This window comes from Aplysia californica, unplaced genomic scaffold (assembly GCF_000002075.1).
Source record: "Aplysia californica isolate F4 #8 unplaced genomic scaffold, AplCal3.0 scaffold00195, whole genome shotgun sequence".
Classification (NCBI taxonomy): domain Eukaryota; kingdom Metazoa; phylum Mollusca; class Gastropoda; order Aplysiida; family Aplysiidae; genus Aplysia; species Aplysia californica.
This window is the reverse complement of record NW_004797465.1, coordinates 884,178-903,302: the sequence shown is the minus strand read 5'-3', so window position 1 is coordinate 903,302 and position 19,125 is coordinate 884,178. Positions and strand designations below refer to the sequence as shown.

The window sequence follows — 19,125 nt, the reverse complement described above, 5'->3', positions numbered from 1 at the left end:
TGACAGTTGATATTTTTATGGAGGATCCACATATCAGTCAATCGACCGAAGCAATGATTTAAGACTAAAAAAAACCTTTTGAATTGACCTTATTGTTCAAGTTATATGCTTAGTAGAGCATGACACCTTTGATGTACTCTGTGTCCCAAAAGATTTGAAACTCGTCTTGATATATATTTTTTTCATATGCTGTTGCCATCTTTCAGTTTGAACTCCAGTGTGGAGTATGTGCCGTATCAGCTACAGCTGGACAGTTCCAATGCTCTTGATATCATTAAATGGTGAGTGCATATCCACTGCTTAGTGTAAGACTCCCACATACGCCTCTTTAAAAATTGACATATGACGGGAGTCTTACACTGAGCAGTAAATATTTTCCTTACTTTTAGACGAAAAGTAAACAGTTGACTTTGATCACTGTTGGTTAATTAGTTAATATTTAATCATACAAGTAGATTCAAATCCTTATGAGTACATTGGTGAAATATCTCAAAAAGGCGTGATATTCTGTGGTAGTCTCATGTGTATTGTTACTCCTTTCATCATTGATACTTTTACTTTTACTTTAATCTTGTGTCATCTTCTGTTGCCTGTAAGCGTCGAGGGAAGATGCAATTTTCTATGGCAGGCCATCTTTGCATCTCTTTCATCATTGATATCTCTCCCAAAGAAATTTTGAAATTTATAAGCAGCATCAATTCACAGTAGTAGAAGAGGCTTCCATAATGTATAGCAGGGCTGCCCACCATTACAGATTTGGCAGAATCGTTACGATTTTGATTCCATTTTACGAAAATACGATCGTAATGCCCCTAATTCCAATTTTTTTTTTTCCTAAAAAATGTTGACTACCCTAACCCAGTGCCTACCTTCCTGGTTATACAGAGAGAAAATAAGAAAACTACCAGACCCATACAGTCTACGTCACGTGCAGCTGTCCAACATTACCAATTTTAACTCCATCTGTGCATTGAGCCCTAGTAGTCACTCAGAGCCACTTTGCCCTTAGAAAAACATTAGACTTTAGAAGTGCCAAAGCCAGAAGTAATGCAGGCATTAGATTGACAAGATGTTAGAAAATTTCTTCCCTTTTGTACCATCATGCGTTTGTTTACATTACAGTTGTTTACTAGACTACAACCCTTGTTCTTGACACCTTATCGAAGAAGGTTTTCCATGGCCATATTACGAATTTTTAAGCCAGTTTACTCATTTTCTACCTGTTGATTACTAAAAGATATATTGGTAGGTGGGCAGCCCTGGTATAGCCACAGGTCTAAGTGCTCCATGTGAAGTGAGTTATTTACATCTAGTTGGGTGTCAAGCCTCTTTAACAGCTCTAAAAGAAACATTGCAAAAATACAATACCATCTTTAACGTTTGTGATTATTTATGACACTTCTTCATACACAATAGGTGGTTAAGTTGCGAGTTGACATTTATGGCGAAATGGCTCAACAACAACTACTTTATTGGTGGTTTGCGGGTGCTCCAGTGTGGTTTGCTCCTTCTTTCCCATCAAACATCTATCGTCCTTTCTTTCTTTGTATTTTACTCTCTTGTAACGCCTCTAGTCTCTGACACTTTTATGACCTATTTGTGTTGTAAGATGCCACGAATTTTGTACTACTAAAATGACTAAAACTAAAACTAAAAAGCCACCCTTTTCCTACCATTTTGGAAGTTGATGGTTGGTTTTCCTTGTGGTAAGTCACCATGAAGGCTTATGGAAACATATGTGTCCACTTCCTTTTAAATTCACGGTGCGTAACTTTTATTATGTGACTTGACTCAAGAGAATCCGATTAAAATCTGTCACAGTTTGTGGATTCGGTAATTTTTTTAGATTGAAGTAAAGTGCCTGCGGACTTATTCGTGACTTTGTAGACACAGTTGTGAAAGTGTACTCAGCTGTTTCCCAGATGGTCCAAATGTTGTATGGCAAGACTAACCACAACTTCATTGAGTCCTATATGTGTTACGACGCGGTGGAATCAGGCGCTCGTCCATTTTTGGGGCATATGGAGTTATTGATATCATCCTAAAGCTTGTTCATTTGTCTTGCTTTTGGTGAAAAAATATCAGTCTATCTTGAATAGTCATTGAGAAATTTGTGATTGAAGGAGGTGGGGTGGCTTAGTGACAGAGGTAAGATTATCAACAAAATGGTGGCCAAAGTTTGGTGATTTATTTTTTGTGGCTTTGATCAACATTTTTCTGTAAAATCTACTCAGAAATGTGTTTTTGAATGGAAAATGCTGGTTACTTTGGTTTCATTATTTTGAGGAGCGCCTGATTTTACCATGATGCCTCACATATGATCTTGCTGAGGGATGCCAATTTTTTTTAGGAATTGCTGCTTATTTGTTGAAAGTTTGTTACTTCAACACATCAGACTTTGTGGCTATTGACAGGACTTTCAGTTTCAGTTTGTCGAACCTGCTCTAGTGTCTACCTGTCCAAGGTGTCCACCTGTACAAACTACAACTTTCCATCTACCGGCGTGCTTTTTTTCCCTATAGATAATGACACTGTTCAAGATGATCGCCTGTTCAGTTGATATTGTTGTCCATGTTCCCCACCCATTGTTGAGAAGAGAAATGATTGTCTTAGACAGGTGGACGTCTTTGACTGTGTCATTAAAATATTTTTTTTAAAGCCACAAAGGTGAAGTGAGAAGTTGTTGTTTGTACAGGCGATGGTCTTGGACAGATAGCTGTTAGTGCAGGTTTGATTGTATATCAGTCAATAACTCCATAAACCTGTGCAAGACAACCACACAAATCTCTCACACCCAATGCATTGCCATAAATTATCGGCCTCCACAGCTGTGGATGAGCTGTTATAATCTCAAACCTCCCTTCCCCCCTCCTTCCAACCCCCCCCCCCCCCCACAAAAAAAATTAATTTAAAAAAAACAAAAAACCCAGTCTTAATCGGCCATATGGCAGTTCTAAGCCTGCAACCACCTCTGGTAGGACCTCAAACGAGAAATTTATTTCTTTCATTTTCATCTAGCCTGCCCATGAAACAGCTTTTTTAGATTTAAGGTTTTATTGCTTGCTTCAAGGGAAGATATAAATGTTTTCTTTCTGTTACACCTATTCTTTAAGCGACATTTTTCGAATAGATAATGACTCAACTGATTGATTCATAGTTTTTTTCCTCTCACAAAAATTTGCAGTAGTGGGATTGGACAGTAAGGAAGAAAAGGAGCTTGCGGGGGGGGGGGGGGGGGGGGGGGGGTATTTTTGTTAAAGAAATAAGCCTGTCAGAGCTTTCATCTTTTTGCAGATTATTTTTGAATTATGTCTGGCTCACCTTTGCAACTGATATTTTTTTTTTAGAGCGTCGGTCTGTCTTCTCCCTGGGTTCTCTTTTCTGCTCGCTTTGTGTGTACTTTGGGCCGACATGTTTTGTTATAGATAGTGCTTGTAGGTCAGTTTGACCTAAGCTGGTTTTGACATTTTGGCTTACATGTTTTTGACATTTTGGCTTTACAAGATGGCTTTTCCCTGAGTGCGTGTTTATGGGGGTGCTTGAGATGAAAATTGTGGGCAGAACTGGTTGCACAAACACTTGAGAATGACAACAAGAATCTCTGGCTTTGTTGATGATGGGTGGGCAGTATGTTGCTCAAGGAGCCAGTGTTGTTAAATCCATTCATCTGTGAAAGGATTGAAGTATCTCTCAGGCTTTCCAGAGTTTTCAAGTCTTCAAATTAACATTGTGTTATTGTGTTTGAATGGGTTTGTCAAGACCCTCTGCAGATCAATTGGCGGTTATTTTCTGAAGTATTTTCATATTTTCGATTCTGAATTCTTATGAAGAGGTGAACATGACTTTGAAGAATATGGTATGGAGGATTAACTTTGAACTTTTATTCAACATTGTGGGTGGAGAGACAAAAATAACCATGTCCATTTTGGCCGGAATGCCAAAATTATCCTACCAATCAGTGTAGTAATCTTGCTACAATTGCAATTCCTTATGTGTTTATTTCCATGAGTTAGGCCTACCTATCACACCTTGCCCTAAAAATCCATTCTTCTCAAAACAAGGAATGTAGACATAATTACCTCTAGCTCTCAGCCAATGATAATATGTTCTGTTTATCGGGTGTCTATTTTGCAACATTGTATTGATCATTTATTTTAATCTGTTCATATTTGATATCTTTGCCTCCTTCTCCCCCCTGTCCAGTGGACTAGTCTGTAATATGATGAGTGCCATCTATAAGCAGAGATTGAGCAAAACACTGAGTTGGCGGAATAACACACCTAAAAAATTTTTGTCGAATGTACTTTTGTGATGTTTTCTTTGATAAATCGTCGCTGTCTGTTTTTTCTTTCCCTATATCTTTATTCCTTTGTCTATTGACCTTTAAAGTGTCTTATTTTTGTCTGCTGAGTTTGTTAACCTTCTTCAAAACAGGCAAAATGGTTCAAATTCAAGCTAAGCTTTGTGTGTACAGAATGTATGACAAAGTATAAGCATAGGGGTGTTTTTGTTGTGTTTGTTTCTGTCCAGATTTGAGAACAAAGTTGTTTTCTTTCATGATTAGTTTGGTGAAGAAATCGTTTTGTTTGCAAGTTTTGTTTGTTGAACTTAAAGATGTTGTGTCCATGTTGACTTTGATTTTTTAAAGTTGAACACAGTGGACCCTGCTAGATTCATATTTACTGATGAGCTTTGAAAGAAGCCAGATTTTGATAGATTATTACAAGATGGGCTGTATTGTTGGCCTTTACTACCCATAAATATAGGAGAAAGTTCCTAGTCTTGCATAACAGGAAACAAGATTGGCTTTGTTGTTGCTCTTTACTGCCCATAAACATAGATAGTAGGAATTTTTTTAAAACAGGAATTCTTGTCATCACTTAGAGCCTATAAACAGGTCAGAGTGTAATTCATGGCCGGTAAAATGCTCTTTACCCCCTTCCCAAAAACTGTTAGGCCCCTAATTGTTCAAGCAGGGTTGGTGAATTTTTGGATTTTTAAAATAAAAATTTTAAAAATCGATTTTAAAATTTAAATCAGATTTTTATGATTTAAATCGGATTTTTTATATTTTTTTTATTTAAAAAAAAATGTCGACACAGTTTGGGATTTTTGGTGGCTAAAAGTAAGTTCTTTTAGTGCAAAATACATTGTCTTTATTTTAACTAATGATTAATTTAAGCAACTGCAATTTTAGAAAGCCTTAATCTGCTATATCAGTGAATTATGGCTACAGACAAAAAATGAAGAAAATATCAGTTTAAAAGGAAGGGGGGGGGGGGGGGGGAGATATTATGCATAGATAAACTTGCATTTTATTACAGTATGTGTGTGTGCGCGCGCTTGTGTTTGTCTAAAAAGAAAAAAATATGCTAATTTCAATTATGAAAAAAAAGTAAATTGAATACAGTATTATTTTACTACTTACAGTGACAGGGGGGAAAGCAGACTTTTAAGCATGATTATTTTAGTCTACTAAGCTTATATCTGTTTTATAAAACCAAGGAAAGGAATTCTGAATGTTTAAAGATGTAAAAACAGAATACATTTTTTTAAAGTGATTTAAATCACTGAGTTTTATTTTTAAAATCAAGTTGATTAAAATAAAAAAAATCAACTGATTTAAATCAACCCAGCTCTGATTTCAATTATGGAAAAAAAAAAGTAAATTGAATACTGTATTATTTTACAGTGAAAGGGGGAAAAGCAGACTTTTAAGCATGATTATATTAGTCTACTAAACCTTATATCTGTTTTATGAAACCAAGGAAAGGAATTCTGAATGTTGAAATGTGTAAAAACTGAATAAAAATACATTTAAAAAAAAGTGATTTAAATAACTGATTTTTATTTAAAAAATCAAGTTGATTTAAATTTAAAAAATCAACTGATTTAAATCAACCTGATTTAAATCAACCCAACCCTGTGTTCAAGGCCTCCAGAAATGTCTCCATCTCTCTCATTTCAGCTATGACATTGTCTTGGATGCTACAGATAATGTGGCTACTCGCTACCTCCTCAACGATGCCTGTGTGTTGGCAGGAAAACCTTTGGTCTCTGGCAGTGCCCTGCGTTTTGAGGGACAGGTATGGTTTGTGTGGCTGATTGAGTGTGTAGTTGGTGGGTGCTGTGGTGTGATTTGCTCCTTCTTTCCTATCAACCATGTACCATACTTATCTCTCCTCCCTCTCTTCTTTGAAGGTCACTATCTAGTAACACCTCTAATATTTAAAACTCATGTGACCTATTTGCATTGCTTCATTGAAGTAAAGTCGGGACTAAAAAGAATAGAAAACTGACTTTAAAAAAACCCACAACAGCCAATAAAAAACTGCCTTTTGTGTTTTATTCAAAACTGGCATTTATGGAAAATTAGTGCAGGTATGTATTCATACATTTAAGTGACTGATGCTGTCTTTTGCGTCTGTGTATAGATTGCTGAAGATGCAGTATATTTTTAGTGGAGAGGAAGACAGGAATAGAGCAGAAGTAAAGCAAACAAGTGAGGAGTGTTGACAGGATAAATTTGTAACTCTCTGTTTATTACAAGTCTGTGCTATATCGTTTGGGATGCCACTTTTCCAGAAATTTCTGAAGGTTTTGTATCCACACTAACTGAACAACATTTATACTCGTCAAAGGTAGGAATTGTTTTTTAAAACATTGTTCACTCACTGTCGGTGTGGACAGGCTTGTTGTTTTTTTGGTTTTTTTTTCATTTTTAATGATTAAGTTTAGTGGGTTTTCTTCCTTCTTTGACAGAATTAGATACTTGAGTCTTGTTATTGAAAGATCAGAAATATGAAAAAGTGGAGGGCCAAAAAGCAAGATGCTGACTGTGTTTGCTGGAACCCAGATAAATCTAGAGCTGTGCAGTTTGGCCTGGGAGGCAAGCACTCTGTCTCCATACTTACCCCGCTGCCGCCATTCATCATTGTTGTATTCGCTACCTCAGAATTACAAAGTTCTGTCTGACATTTTTGGCTGTTTTCAGTTACTAAGACTATGTTGTCAGAAACCAAATGTGCCATTTGCTTTATCAAAATCGTAAGATAATTTGGAGTCATTATCAAGATATTCAAAGAATTGCATGTGAAAAAACTTGACATGATGTGAAACTCAAAATCTTTGATGTCAAATTTCTCAAAACTAGGCACTGAGCAGATAAAACTTTGTAATTTTGAGGTAGTGGTATGTGAGAATGCAAGCTTTTCCGGAGAAGCCAAACATTTTTATTTCAGACTGGACATTATCTTAATACAAATGTTGAAGTCGTCTAAATCCATTGCTATTTGTAGAAGAAGAGTGAAAAGGGATGGTGCATCCCCTCTCAGCTAGGTTTGGCTCCAATCTATTCATCTCTTTGATTTTCATTTTTTTCCCTTGAAATTCTGACTTCAATATTGAATGACGATGATGTCATTCAGTCAAGTAGTTTGTTATTCAAAGTGAAGCAAAGTCATTTTTAGGTGATTGGCATGACAAAGTGTACTTGAGACTGAACTTTTGTCCTCCTTTCAAACGTAACCTTTGGAGTAAATAGACAAGAGTTGTTTGGTCCAGTGAACCTTTAGTAAGCCTTCAAAGAGATGACTGTTTTTGTTTCAAAATTTAACATTGATTTTATGGGATAAAAAGTTGTGTACAATGATATGAGAATTTAATAGCCTATTATCTTGTGTAACTTAAGACCGGGATGGGTTTTTGTTCTCCAAAATAATGTCAGAGCATTGATGTGGAAAATAGCTTTTTAGTTTTTGATGTATTGCTTCATGCTTCGGTGTCAGCTTCACCGAATGGTGCAGGGGAGGGAGCTGCAAATGACCAGCTTACCATCGTGGAGGTAGTGCAAATTTATTCTCCTCTTTATCACTATTTGACATAATTGTTGGATATTACTCTAGTCAAGTAGTACAAACTTTTGTAGTTCCTCTCCCTACCTTCTGCCTACCCCCCCCCCCCCCCCACCCCCACCCCCCCAACCTTCCCATCTTTTCTACCAGGTTGAAAAAGGAAGTGGAGACATATGCCAGCTCTTATACAGGAAGCTAAGGAAATTAACAATTGAAATGTTAGAAAGAGTGGTTTTCTTTTGTTTGAAGGAGTATTTTTATCTGATGAATATTATAATTACCGACATATATTTATAGGTCCACAAAGAAAAGCAATAGCAGCAGAGAAAGTTAAATGCTGAATAAGGCATTCGCTACACAATTGTTATAAAATTCCAATTTGTTGTGAATTTGATAGCGATTTTTGTGCCTCGATGATGCTGATGTCCTTTTTTACGTGCTTATTTTGATATTTTTATCGGTACATGAAATTATTTTATGCTTTGACAATTATTCTGAATTGAATTTGTGAAATATTGGATCAATATCTATTCCCTGATGAATGTATGCATGGCCTCCGCTCTGTTTGAAAAAAAAAGTGGCTCTTTCTTGTGTTGAGGAGGAATTGTAGTTTGATTTAAAGAGTTAATCCTCCGGACAGCTGTTGTTTACCACAACATGTACGAGTGTTATAGCAACTTAAGGAAAATACACGATGGGTGTAAAGTCACTCCCCAATTGCTATTTTGTTTGGACTGAAGTCAAGAAAAGACCAAGCTTTCTCCACGTATGAGCAATTACCAGGGGGGAATTGCATTTTATTTAAGGAGCGAGGGGATTATAGAGAATTGATGACTGTATTCTGCTGAAACCACTCACAATTTATTATTATTTTTTGTTTTGCATTCTTGTTGATGTTTATGATACCTACTTCAACTTATCTTTATTTACTTCTTTTTTTCCTCCCCATTTTGGCCCTGATTTGAAATTAGTTTATTGCTTACAAATGTGTCTGAGGAAAAGATACAGTGTTCTGATCAATGAAGTGCCATTAGTGGAGAAAAGTTATGAATTAGAGGTTTAGGCAATGTTAAAAATGTCTGCACTGATTTATATTTTGTATTTCTTCTGATGAAAGGCTCACATTATTTCACTATGATTCGAATAGCTAATCTGTTCAGATTTTTATATTTTATGACCTGAAGGTCCCCAGTTTGACAGTTTGGAGAAAAAAAATTTGCAATTTTTGATTGCAGAACTTGAGTCCGTGTATAGTAGTGTGTGTGTGTATGTGTAATTTCAATCTAATGCAGAAAAATACCCTAGCTTATATAAGAATAATCCACTTACAGGGTTTTGAGTTCAACGATTGACATAAGTAGACAATCTGACAAGTTCGTCAGTTTTTTTTTGTATTGAAGATAACCAGACCCGGGTCCACATTCCACAGTGGACAATGAACTGGTGACTGTTTTTGAGACGATGTCCTACCTTTTAAGGAGTTAATTATTGTTATTGTGTGTGCATTTTATTTGCAATCTGCATGTAATGTGAAAAAGTTTCTTTTTTTTGTATAGCCTTTCCCCCTCTTGATTGGAAGTAGGAGGGGATGGGTGGGGGATGTTTATGTAAAATATACCCACTAATGTTCAAAGAACAGAAAGGACAACTGTACTCAGAACTGTCTGTATGTTGTCTACTTTAATGTGTTATCTGCTTTATGTTCATTCTTTTTTCTCTTTATCTTCAGCTACCCTTCTTTTTAAAAAAAAATCATATATATGCCAATATATATGCCTTGTAGGTAAAACACTACTGAAATGAACAAAACCAGCTCTTTACCTTACTGGACCTGCTTCGCGCTGGTCACAGACAAGAGACTCGAGTTTGATTCCAGAGTAGGAAAATTTTTTATTGAGTATATTGTGTCTTTTTGCTTGGATATTGCATCCCTCTCAGCCCACCTTCTCTTACTGAACTTACTGTTGCTTCCTCTATTGTCGTTAAACGTCATGGGGAGACGCAGTTTTTTTTTATTGCTGTCCAGCTCTGCAGCAGCTCTTTCATTTGAGATACTAGAATTTCTCAGGGTTTCCTTGACTCCCTCAATCCATCTTTTGTGGTGTCTACCTCTTCCTTTATTGCCTTTTGAGATATTATAAATCCTATATTATTCTAATCGGGTGGATGGGGGAGTAGAAACACAGTGACTTCAATTTTTTTAAAAATTGGTCTTGCTGGACCTGGTGTTTCCTATATGTCAAGATGGCACCATCTGTAATATCTTCCACAGCTGACAAAATGAGTTTCTTCTCGGATTTTAGATGTATGGACAGAGTACGTCAAATTTATAGGTTGAGTTTGTACAATTCATAAGTGGGAATTTTAAAAAAAATGTTAAACTTGAAAAAAGGCTTCTTTTGAAAATCTACAAATCTCACCCATGTGTTGATTTTTGGCTGATACCTCCTTTTGCGGATTACAAGAAGTAACTCATTTTGTCAGCACGTTTCACATGTCTTCCACAGCTGACTGTGTACAACTATGAGGGCGGGCCCTGCTACAGATGTCTATACCCTAGGCCACCGCCCCCAGAGACTGTAACAAACTGTTCCGAGGGAGGTGTTGTCGGAGTTGGTTAGTCAGTCTGTGGCTTTTGTGTGTGTGGGGGGTGAGGGTGGAGGGGGGGAGTGTGCGTGTGTGTGAGAGAGAGAGAGAAAGAGAGAGAGACTGTAACAAACTGTTCTGAGGGAGGTGTTGTCGGAGTTTATTAGTCAGTGTGTGGCTTTTGTGTGTGTGTGTGTGTGTGTGTGTGTGTGTGTGTGTGTGTGTGTGTGTGTGTGTGTGTGTGTGTGTGTTTGTGTGTTGTGTATGTACATGTGTGTCTGTGTGTGTATGTGTGTTTGTATGCATGTGTGGGTGTTAGTGTGTGTGTGTGTGTGTGTGTGTGTGTGTGTGTGTGTGTGTGTGTGTGTGCATGCGTATGTATGTATGTATGTATGTATATATGTATGTATGTGTTTGTGTGTGCGCACCCGTGTGTGTGTGTGTGTGTGTGTGTGTGTGTGTGGATGTGTATTTTTGAGTGTGAGATAGAAAAAATCTCTCTTAGGTTACGAAACGTTATTTATTGCTTTACAAAATGTCAAAAAGAAAGGTGTTCCTAATAGTTCTAGGTACATTTGATAATTTGTGTGGACCGATCCAAATATTTTTTGTCTTGATGGGAAGAGAGTGTTTTATCTTCGAGTGTGAGTGTGGTGATAATGGTAATTCTACAATATTCTGTCCTCAGAGAAATTCACGCGCGCAACCCGCAAGTTACGCACGCAACTTTTGGCCTCAGCGCAACTTGTACGCAACTTTTGCCATTTTCGTGAATTCACGAAATTTAGGCAATTTTCTGCAAAAGTTGGAAAAATAATCATTTCATTTAGGTAAAAATAACCGAAATTTTCTTCCACAACTAAAAATAACGGCGCGAGGGGGGGACAATTCATACCTAAAGTTAGATCTACCATTTCCTTTGTATTACGGGGTGCCCGCCCAGTGCCTGTTGTGAATGAGATCGGGTCGGGATGATCGCCCGACTCGTCGCCTGAAAACAACGCGTTTGATTTTGAGGCAACGAGTCGGGCGCGATCGATTTGTGCCACGATAGCCACTTTGTGCCATCAGTCTGTTGAGCAAACCGACCCGTCCCGACCTGACCTCCACAATAGTCCTGTTTGGACTGAATCGTCGGTGGCCTAGTGGTTAGGCTCTCAGACTCGCAACCGTAAGGTCGTGGGTTCGAATTCCGTCAAGGAAAGGCACTTTACACGAATTTTCCTCACTTCACCCAGGTGGGAATGGGTACCCGGCTATAGACAGCGAAAGATCTTGTCAGTTTGTTAGTGTTTGAGCGCTTAATCGGCTGCTTGCACTGTATGCTTCCCGGGAAGCCGAGAATGTTTCGGAGTGTTCTATAGTCTGCTGGGGTAAGAATATAGTGTAAAGCGCATAGAGCCCGCTGTTGAGCGGGGATATGCGCTATACAAATGCTATCTATTATTTTATTATTATTACTTCTTCTAGATCTAGCTAAATGTAAACTCTAGATCTAGATCTAGATATCTGTAGTATAGAGTAAACTCAATCGTAGACACGATCGTCTGATTACTTAGCTTTCTTGGTTCCGTAGCACCAGATAGATAGATCTAGATCTAGTATAAACATTTGTGAAAAGCTTTAAATCTTAGGCCAGGAGGGTCGTAGATGTAGTCATGGATCGATTCATCCAGAAAACCCCTGAAGAGGTTGTTCAATTATAATCTTACACCTGGAAAAGGCTTAAAAGGCAGGGGGGGGGGGTGTCTTGACTCTTGTAAAAGAAAAGTGTAAGAAAGGGGGAAAGAGGGAACCATTGTAATATTACACTTTCGTAAGGTGAAAAAATAACAAGAAAAATAATTTATGGCAACATAAATTTTTTTAAACAAAACATGACACAAAAAGAGTAAACTCTGCTATTCACTTACCACAATTTTTTCCGGAAAAGTTCCGCTTATACGTAGCATATTTAGTTATAATGTCACATGTGTGTATGCATGTTTTTCATGAATACTATTAACTATTATATAAAAGTAAAGAGCATAGACCAATGATTGTAACACAGATTTGGGCAATATAAATGTATAAATTATTATTATAAGCGAATAAATATTACTATTACGGGAGGAGGAAAATGTAAGAAAAGTGTAAGGGGGGGCAAAAATCTCCAAAAGGTGTACGATTATATTTGAACAGCCCCAAAATCAAAACCACCCTGGTCTCACCTGCCCAACATCAGTTTAAGGACCTTTTTTTTTTTGGTACGGTAGCAATTCACATAATTTAACTTTTGATTTTGATCTAACAAAACTCGCTTTGGTTACTTTGATTGCAGTGAGCATACCAACAATATATATCCAATAATTCCATGACATCTTAGCTATACACATCTTGCAACTTTTCTTGCAACTTTAGCTGATTTTTCTTGCAACTTTTGCTATTTTCAAATGCAACTTTCTCGGAGGACAGAATATTAAAATGAAATGCTAGGCCTTTATTGAAAAATCTCCCCCTCCACCCCTTGCTTCACCCACCCAGTGCCAGGAATTATTGGCTCCATACAGGCTCTGGAAGCTATCAAGATCGCCTCTGGACTTGGATGTATCCTTTGTACTTATCACGTTATTTCTAATGTTTGTGTGTTACGTGCATTTATATCTAATTTTCCCCAGTGGGAAATGCTGGCCCATTCATGGTGGAATTATAATGCTCATAAATATCTATGTTAAGACTCTCATACATAAGTATTGCAGTCAGAAATTTCTGAGATGGCCACTTTGTTGTGGAGAAAAGTGGCCATTTGTCGATGAGAAAAGTGGCCATTTGTCGAGGAGAAAAGTGGCCATTTGAAACAAGTGTTCATCTTACACAGTGTCGTAAATGTAGAAAATACACAGGGGGTGGGGGATTCAAGAAATGTCTGTCTGTACAGGGGATTGTCTTATGCAAGTGTCTGTTAGAGCAGGTTCGCCTGTATTTTGACACGTTACGTTTTCGATTTTTACCTACTTAATCTTCCCTCATACCACTGCCCCAAGTGCTGCAAACAAAAATTATCATTTGCATCTCATAGTTCAAAAACCTCTAAACAAGGAAAAACCCTAGAGCTCTTCCGTTATTTAGTCTTAACCGTCTTACCATGATCAAATACATCTTATTGCATCAAAAGAACCAACCTTTTGTAGTATGCATGCTTTTCTGAATTAACAGTTAGAACACAAATCTGTACTTCCATATGAGGCTCAAATTATTATGGGGACGTACAATATCTATGTTCAAGTGTGACTTTCCTTATAAAAGAACAGCTTCGTACAAGCAGAGACTATTATTGTTTGATGCTTTGGACGGAACTTTCCGGACCCCTAAGCTGAGGCCCAGAAATACAGACTGCCCAGTGTGTGGGGATAAACCATCCATCCAACAGCTCATCGACTATGAACAGTTCTGTGGAGCTCGGGCCTCAGACAAGGTGAGTCGCTCAGTTTTGTCTTTTATTTCTTTCAAACTTACACAGAATAAATGGGATGTAAATGTTTCAGATTTCCTCTGATTTAAGATTTTTAAACCCTTCCTGTTTTAAAAAAAAAAGAAGAAAGAAACCAATCATAAAAGGAGAGAGTGGGGGAAAATCTATAAAAATGAAAAGTAAAAAAAAAATTTCTCCAAAGTTCTGTAACTGAATTATGTGAAGCATTTGTCTTTTTGGTGAATGACATCAGAAGGAGAATTTGATATAGATTTACTATGAAATAAATTTTTGTTACTGAAGTGTAAATGAAATATGATAAATTCTCAAAGGTGTATGGCTATGTAGTAATAATGAAAATGGCATTTAGTAGTAGCTTAAGTAGCATTTTTGATTGATAAATTACATTGCATTGTATTTGGAATGATTGTTTATGACATATTTGACATGAAGACAGACTATCTGAAGCTTGGAAAGTATTGCTGTGTTCTATTTCTCAGGATAAAGATCTTCATGTCCTGGAGGAGAACTGTCGAATCAGCCCAAAGGTGAGGACACAATCTTATAACGTACTAATAATAATAGCCCATCCATCTTGAACCGATAATCTGTAATACCGGGTACCCATTGCCACAATCGGGTCGGGTCAGATTGGTTTGCTAGCCAGATTGAGTGCACAAAGCGGCTATCACGGCACAAACCAATTGCCCGACTCGTGGCCTAAAAAACAAACGCGTTTGTTTTCAGGCAATGAGCCGTGCAATTGGCACGAACTGACTTGATCCCCGTTCGCAATGGGCACCCGGTATAAGGGGCTCCTGTGGTCTAGAGGTACGGTGTATGCCTCATTCAATAGGTCCCGTGTTCAAAGCCTGTTGCTCAGAAAAAAAAATTTCTGTAAAATGTTCTCCTTTCACCTCTTTTCCTGCTCTCTAACCATCTTCTGTTATCGACTTTTATTTCCACTTTTTTATGGAAACACGTTTTGGTGAAAATATTGATTTTTAAAAACTTAATCAGCCTTTAGCTCGAAATCATAATTATGGGCTGACTTTTTCTCCCTTTCGCCAGATGCGTACACATATATGATGAAGTCTTGTCTGTAGTTGTATTTGACCTGTTTCACAAGTCTTAAGTGTCTGGTTTCAGTATAATTACATTGATGACTAGTCTTTTGTCTTGGCTTTTTCTTTTAAAAATTTGTCTGAGGTTCTACTGTAAGGTCAGTGAATGGACTGTTTGTCGAGAGAGCAGGTGACCTAGAGTTGAATTTAAAAGTCTTGAAGTTTGAACTAAGTATATAACGTTCACTTTTGTTTACCAGTGTACTCCTCCTCCTCCTCCTCCTCCTCCTCCTCCTCTTCCTCCTCCTCCTCCTCCTCCTCCTCCTCCTCCTCCTGTTGGCCAATACAGCTTATCCTGTAGTGTTGACGGGTTTGGTCACATTTCATGTCCTAGGGTACTGTGTTGTATACTGCCCTAGGCTGACAAAATATGTCTTTTTTTTTGTTGCACCAAATCTTTTTGATTTGCTAAATTGATAGTCTCATCAGTTAGCATACTTGTGTGAAAAAATTAAAGTGAAACTGTGACTAAGTTTTTGTATAAATTAGAATTCAAATTTTGGAAGAACGCCTTTTTTAAATGGTTAGGCTGACTAAAGGCCTTTTTATCTCAAAACTACTGTGATTAAGAAGGCGTTTTATCAGCTTGCAGCTGTATACAACTGTTTATTCTCTCTTCCAGGAATATGCTGAGATGCTGAAAGGTGGAGAACCTCACATTCTGCTCGATGTGCGACCTGCAGTGGAGCTGGACATCTGTCGACTTCCCCAACCTGCCTTAAGTATCCTTTTTGAAAAGCTGGTTCAGAAAAGTTAACACAACAGTACAGTCAAAGCTGTTCAAGAAGGCCTGCTATTGTTGAGGAGAAAAGCGGTTCTCATATTTGAGAGTGTCACTATGGGAATAAAATTGTATATTTATTGAAATTGTGTCATTTGTCCAAGTATTGAACTGAGACAGGTTGACATCTTGGACAGTGTCATTATAATAGAAAATGCAGGGGGTGGGGGGTGGAGTGGGAAGTGGTTTCTTCTTCAGGTGATTGTCTTGGACAGGTGGTCGTTAGAGCAGCTTCGACTGTACTTATTTTTGTGAGCTACACGTGGACTGACATTACCGATGTTTTCAGGTCTTAGGTCACATTGTTCTTATCTTAGAATGCAAGAACCTAAGACACACAGGTATTGTAGTGTTGGACGTGGACTTGACCAACATGCAGAAGTAATGATATTTAACTTACATCGAGTGCAAATGTATTTAATACCTGCCTACCTACCTACCACCCTATTTACCTACTTACCTACCTACTGACCGACCTATGTATCTACCGACTGACCAACAAACGGACTGACCTAACTTACTAACTAACTGTCTGACTGACTGACTATAAGACTTCATCGAGCTCATGAAACTCCCAGAAAAATATTTTTTATTCTGTGTCAAAATCCTGCCAAAACATGTGTACATTTGTCTTCTTTGTGTTTTTATAATGGTAAGTGTGTGCTGTTTTTACTTTGGCAAAATTATGAACATAAAGGATTTCAAATGTTTTATCCTTACATTTGCCACTCCAGACATACCGTACTCCTCATTTGGGAAGAGTGGGACTACCTGCCCATCAGATCTTTCACAGGCCATGGAAAAATATGGTGAAGATGAAAAAGTTCCTATTGTTTGTGTGTGTCGCCGTGGTAATGATTCCCAGCTGGTTGTACGAGAACTGAAAGAGAAACTGGCTGGAAAGAATGTGACTGTCATGGATATAAAGAGAGGGCTCTATGGTTGGCAGAAACAGGTGGACCAGAGTTTTCCTTTATACTGAGCTCCGGATTGTGTTAGACGTGATTATTTTATTGAAAAGGGAGTGGATGGAAAGAAAGGTTGCTGCTGGAACTGGAAAACCCTGCAGGAATAATGCTGAGGACATTCCTGGATGAATGTACATGTGTTGCGGTGCGGTGGAATCAGTTGCTCATCAATTTTTGGGTATGCGGAGCTGTTTGTTTCATCTAAAAGTTTGTTCATATGTCTTGTTTTCAATGAAGAAAATACCCATCTATCTTGAATAGAAGGCGTGATATCTGTGTCTGTGACTGAAGAATGTGGAGCCGCCTGGTTTCAAAGGTAAAACTTGTGAGAAAATGGCCACTAAAGTTTGGTGACTTGCAAAGCTAGAGAGTGCTTGGAGGCTGCAAATTTGCGGGTTTTTTTGTGTCTTAGATTTAAAAAATTTCCAGATAAATAAACACAGAAATGTGTTTTCCATGGACATCAAAGATGTTTAGCCAAAAATAAATTTGTAAAAAATTGCCATACGACAGGAAAATGCCGGTTCCTTTGATTTCCTTATTTTTGTGAGCACCTGATTTCACCTCAATGCCTGACATATATTGCTAGAAATATTATACAAATGAAATAACGGACTGTGCCATATTTATTGCGAGTAGCAGTGTGTGTGTGTGTGTGTGTGTGTCTGTGTGTGTGTGTGTGTGTGTGTGTGTGTGTGAGTGTATGTAAGTTTGTGAGTGGCTTTTTTTTAGTGTGTATGTGTTTGTGTGTGTGTTTTTTTATTTTGTGTGTGTGTGTGTGTGTGTATGTATGTGTGTGTGTGTGTGTAATAATACTGTTAGCAGTCTTAATGCGACTGTATTGTAACTTTGTGAGTTAATCTTAAGACTACGGGCCAAATTGTTCTTTGAGAAAGGTTTTTGTCCATTTATTACTGTCTCCATACATTATGTCAGAAGGAGCAATTTTTGTTCAAAATGTAATCACTTAATATTGTGTTATTTTGTCTGAGGACAGACCAAAAAAATGTGTAGTAGTGCACCATATTTACACTTTCCAGTACTTATGTCTGTGGTAATACAGTTATGATCTTCACTGTGGCAGGTAGAGGAAGTAAAAATAGTGAAATTCTCCAAATGGGAAAGTTCTTTTATCAATCATCTCCAGAATAATGCATTCAGGGACACTGTTTCATTCAGCCTTGATTGGCCTTGACAGGCAATTGGGGAGCATCCTGCTTCTTTAGTGATTATAACAATTTTTTGGTGTGTTGATGGAAGTGTTAAAACTTATAACCATTACAAATATAAAACATTCTAGTTCTGTGAAGTGGAGGGACGTGCTGTATAGTTAATAGACCATCCACCATTTTACTGAGTAACTTAACGCACCCTTTTTCAGAAAGGGAAATTCACTGTTCTGATGAGCTGTGGCATCTGTGATCTCTACCAGTTGCTTGCTTGTATTTCTTTACTTTTATCGCTTAATCATGCAGTAAGAAAACAATGTTAGACCTGAATACCAGTTCACTATGGCCACGTTCGATATTCATGCTTGACTGTATTGTTTTGACCTGTAAGAATTTCCTCCTAGAGTATATGATTTGTTATTATGTTTTATATTGATGCTTCAGTTGTTTCTTTGAGTACATCTGTGGCTGAAAAGCTAACTGAAAATTTCCTTGTCCATTCAAAAATAAAAAATATCTGTTTGTGTGCTTTTGCTCCTTTGCAAAGGGCATGATTCTATAATCAGAGAAAATGTCTGTTCATATAAAGATATCTAAATGAAATATGAAAAAATATATACACACATATATAGATATAGATGTAATATGTCTTTCTAGTTATACTACGTTTCTGCTCTTTAAAATACTTTGTCACATACATTTAATGTATATCAGCAAATGTATACATTTTTTGAAGAAAGGAACCCATCATAATATTGTAAATTTTTACCATAAAAAAAGTTATTCAGACATATGAAATGTCTATTATGAAGATGAGAAAGTCTATTAGTCACTGATAACAGATTTCCGTGTTATGTTAGAATGTCTTTATAGATCTATGTGTTTACTTTAAGTAAGTGAAATTGTCAGTGTATGTGTGTATTCTCAGTAAGGAGTGGAGAGATCAGACTGAGCAGGGGGAAGAGAAAGGAATTTTAAAAAAGAAGGAAAGAGAATGAGAATGTGTATGTCGTGATGTGGTTTTAAAAAAAAAGTGAGCTTGTGAAATTATGTGTGTATTCATCATAAGAAGGGGAGAGATAGACGAGAGGGGAGAGAGTGTGCGCAAGAGAAGAAACAAAAGGAGGAGAGAGAGAAAGATAGATTGGTAGACAGAGAGAGAGAGAGAGAGAGAGAGAGAGAGAGAGAGACAA

At 37.5% G+C, this 19,125-nt stretch overlaps 1 protein-coding gene across 1 annotated transcript in view; it reads left to right on the top strand.

Moving 5' to 3' along the window:
- LOC101857800 (adenylyltransferase and sulfurtransferase MOCS3) overlaps positions 1-17,374 on the top strand; it is a 29,076-nt gene extending 11,702 nt beyond the window's left edge. Inside the window, exons 5-12 of the mRNA XM_005098867.3 lie at positions 207-281; positions 5,969-6,086; positions 10,361-10,469; positions 12,963-13,025; positions 13,730-13,893; positions 14,391-14,438; positions 15,637-15,736; positions 16,530-17,374. Of these exons, the coding sequence (XP_005098924.1) occupies positions 207-281; positions 5,969-6,086; positions 10,361-10,469; positions 12,963-13,025; positions 13,730-13,893; positions 14,391-14,438; positions 15,637-15,736; positions 16,530-16,777 (925 nt within the window). The 3' untranslated portion in view covers positions 16,778-17,374. The remainder of the gene's footprint in view (positions 1-206; positions 282-5,968; positions 6,087-10,360; positions 10,470-12,962; positions 13,026-13,729; positions 13,894-14,390; positions 14,439-15,636; positions 15,737-16,529) is intronic.
- Positions 17,375-19,125: the final 1,751 nt, after the last annotated feature.